The sequence below is a fragment of the Otolemur garnettii genome, unplaced genomic scaffold (assembly GCF_000181295.1).
Source record: "Otolemur garnettii isolate 467f Iridium unplaced genomic scaffold, OtoGar3 scaffold00018, whole genome shotgun sequence".
Taxonomy (NCBI): Eukaryota; Metazoa; Chordata; class Mammalia; order Primates; family Galagidae; genus Otolemur; species Otolemur garnettii.
The window spans coordinates 5,939,460-5,943,200 of record NW_003852413.1 but is presented as its reverse complement, the minus strand read 5'-3'; the positions used below and the strand labels follow the sequence as shown (position 1 = coordinate 5,943,200).

The window sequence follows — 3,741 nt, the reverse complement described above, 5'->3', positions numbered from 1 at the left end:
GCCTACCACTTGGGAGGCTGAGGCAAGAGAATCACTTAAGCCCGAGTTTGAGGTTGCTGTGAACTGTGACACCATGGCACTCTACCCAGGGTAACATAGTGAGACTCTATCTCAAAAAATAAAATAAAAGCAAACTCATCTTGAGCAACATTAAGATCTTAGCCCAACTTCTGTCCTCAAACCAGTAAAACTCAAGTCTTCATTTCTTCCTCTCTCCTTTTAAAATGTAGGGCGAATATATATTTGTGAGGTTCTTTACAGAGACAGAGACATAGAGCACCAAAAGATACACAACAGACCCATCAGTCTCAGAATATTTCACATCATACACCTCCCATGAAGAGCATGACTATTAAGTCGAAAAGAGTAAAAAAGGTTGTCCCACAAAATTATTTCAAGATTGTAAAATATACATACATGTAAATTTACATTCAAGAGAAAAAGGACATGAAGAATTTTATCTTTCCTTCCTTAGGAAAGCTCTCTTCAGGCTTGTAATTTCAGCATTGGCCTTCAGCTAAAATCAGCAAATCAAACACAACATGACATTTCCCTGATAACTAACTTCCCTTCCTCCTTCCCCTTTACTCCTCCCATTTTGATAATTAGATATGAGGCTAGGTGGCTCAAATTGAAGATACTCAAACCCTCCAATGGCCTTGTCTCTGAAAACAAATCTATTTCACATTAAGACCAAAAGCAAAATTTTAAAAATGTATAATAAAAAAGACTGCTAGAGTTAGATAAAGAGAGTCATACTTTTCCAAACTGCCTTATAACCCTTCTAATTTAGCTGCCTCCACCCTCTGCCCCCAATAAAATCCACACCTTTAACCTCATTAAAGCAGAGAAGCACATTCCAAATACTGCTGAGGTGGCTCGGCGCCTATAGCTCAACCGGCTAAGGCGCCAGCCACGTACACCTAAGGTGGTGGGTTCGAATCCCCAGCCCGGACCCGCCAAACAACAATGATGGCTGCAACCAAAAAGTAGCCGGGCGTTGTGGCGGGCGCCTGTGGTCCCAGCTACTTGGGAGGCAGAGGCAAGAGACTCGCTTGAGCCCAGGAGTTGGAGGTTGCTGTGAGCTGTAATGCCATGGCACTCTACCCAGGGGGACAGCTTGAGGCTCTGTCTCAAAAAAAAAAAAAAAAAAAAAACAAATACTGCTGAGGCATTAACCCTCAGGAGAACCACCAACAGTCTTAATAACTAAAGCAGCATAATGGAATGCTTTGCTACACTTTAACCCCTATCCTTCCAAACTGTTCAGCACCCATTCAAAGGGAGTATATGCAGCAATGATGAAAGGCTTTAAGAAAAAAGACTGAATGACGTTTAAGGGCCAGAGCTCTCAACCAGTTTATGGAGAAATGACCCAGGAGAAAACAAGAAGCTGAATTTGATTCAACAATTTAAAAATAAAATCCCAAACATGTAGCCGCAGAAAAAAAAATCAAATGCCAGGAATTGCTGTTAATTTAAGTTTTGAAGTGGGTTACCCATGGACCATCAAATGTGGACTAACCGTGGCCCATTTCCGTCTGGGCGTAGGTGCCAATTATCTGGAGTCCTTTGGATGAAAGCAGCCATTTCTCTTTCTGAGCAGTGGTGCCCTGATTCAGCAAGGTAGGAATAAACATGGAGTAATTGAGGCCCACAGGTTCCACAAAATTGACCAAATGCAGTCTACAGGAGAGAAAAGAAAAGGATCTCAGCCTTATTCTGGGCACTGCATTCTACCACCACCACCCCCTTTTTTTTGAGACAAAAGTCTCATTATGTCACCCTCGGTAGAGTGCTGCGACATCACAGCCCACAGCAACCTCAAACTCTTGGGCTTGGGCAATTCCCTTGCCTTAGCCTTCCAAGCAGCTGGGACTACAGGTGCTCGCCACAATGCCCGGCTATTTTTAGAGATAAGGTCTCGCTCTGGTTCAGGCTGGTCTTGAACCTTCGAGATCAGGCAATCCAACTGCCTCAGCCTCCCAAGTGTTGGGATTATAGGCGGAAGCCACCGTGGCCAGCCCTATCATCCATTCTTGACAAACAACTATGGCCCTCAGGCTGAAGGTCAGGAAAATTACATTTTCATGAAAATTTACATTTCATGAAATTAAATGTAAAATGTTACCTTTACATTTGACTACCAAGAAAGAACAGCAGAAACTGGTGCTATCTCTTTTCCCTCTAATCATCATAGGACCAAAGTTTGTTTATAAAGTCTACACTTGTCTGGGTGTAGTGGCTCATGCCTATAATCCTAACATTCTGTGAAGTCGAGGCAGGAGGATCGCTTGAGCTTAGGAGCTGACTGGCTGAAATATGTTAGTGTGTGTCTTTTGTTGTTGTTTTTGTTTTATTTTTAGTTTCTATTTGTTTTGAAGATCAAAAGGAACACCAAAGAACACTTATCTGAGGAGCTGTTAATAAAAGCTCCTAAGGAAGAATAAACTATCTTTCATATCCAAGGTAGAATTGCAAGTCACTAAAGGTCTTCTTGGGTTTACAAATGGGTAAGTAGGGGGTGGCGCCTGTGGCTCAAAGGAGTAGGGCGCTGGGCCCCATATGCTGGAGGTGGTGGGTTCAAACCTAGCCCGGGCCAAAAAATACACACACACACACACACGCACGCACACGCACACACACACAAAACCCAAATGGGTAAGTAGGTAATTTATCCCCAGGGCAGCGCCTGTGCCTCAAAGGAATAGGGTGCCAGCCCCGTATACCAGAGGTGGTGGCTTCAAACCTGGCCCCTGCCAAAAACCGCAAAAACTACAAAAAAAAAAAAAAAAAAAAAATTTATCCCCAATGGTCAATGAACTCCAGGTTATGAGAACTCTACATCACATTGAAATTCAGTCCTCAGCTATCCTTTCACAAAATAGAATCCATAAAATAGTCAAAACGCAAATTACACACACTAGTCAGGCTTGGCTATGCTACATCATAGATCTGACAGGGTAAAGTGTATACAAACATATCTCATCTAACTGATCTTCATGACTTCTTAAGGGATGACTGGGAAGTGGTGTCACTACCAGGTTATCTAGGCCTGTACAATAAGCAAAGCCTGTACAATGAATTGAGAAAAGGAGTGGGCTGCCATTCCACTGCCAGGAGGGCTCTGAAACCATCCCACCACCTTAAAGGAAATAATAGTAAGCACAATATACTCTCTTATTTTCTTATTTCCTAAATAAGTACTACATAAATGACCCCATTTCTTTTTTTTTTTTTTTTGTAGAGACAGAGTCTCATTCTATCACCCTAGGTAGAGTGCTATGGCGTCACTCAGTTGCTCATAGCAACCTCCAACTCCTGGGACTAGGCGATTCTCTTGCCTCTGCCTCCCAAGCAGCCGGAACTACAGGCGCCTGCCACAATGCCCAGCCATTTCTTTGTTGCAGTTTGGTGGGCCAGGCTTGAATCTGCCACCCTTGGTATATGGGGCCAGCGCCCCACTCACTGAGCCACAGGTGCCACCCCCATTTCCTTTTCTAAATAACACAAATCATAATCTACCTGGAAACAAAAAACTCCCTCCATGGTTGCTCTTAGATATAAATATTTATAATTAACCACAATTATTAATGACAGATCCCACCAGCAGAAATGATAGTTGTGTCCCATATCCTGTGTAAAAGTCAATGGAAACTGCTTATTAGTATCAGTAAAAAATGTTTTCTTGAAACCAATGGCTATCAGGCACCGGTTCAGGGTAAGAAATCACTTTTTAGG

The 3,741-nt window shown here is 42.8% G+C and overlaps 1 protein-coding gene across 3 annotated transcripts in view; it reads right to left on the bottom strand.

The window, feature by feature from the left end:
* ACOX1 (acyl-CoA oxidase 1) overlaps window positions 1-3,741 on the bottom strand; it is a 36,002-nt gene that overhangs the window by 25,080 nt on the left and 7,181 nt on the right. For 2 of the 3 annotated variants that reach the window (XM_012803111.2, XM_003786118.3), the window contains exon 3: window positions 1,526-1,686. The exons of the other annotated variant lie outside the window; for it this stretch is intronic. In XM_012803111.2, coding sequence (XP_012658565.1) covers window positions 1,526-1,686 — 161 coding nt within the window. The remainder of the gene's footprint in view (window positions 1-1,525; window positions 1,687-3,741) is intronic. 3 annotated transcript variants of the gene reach the window in all.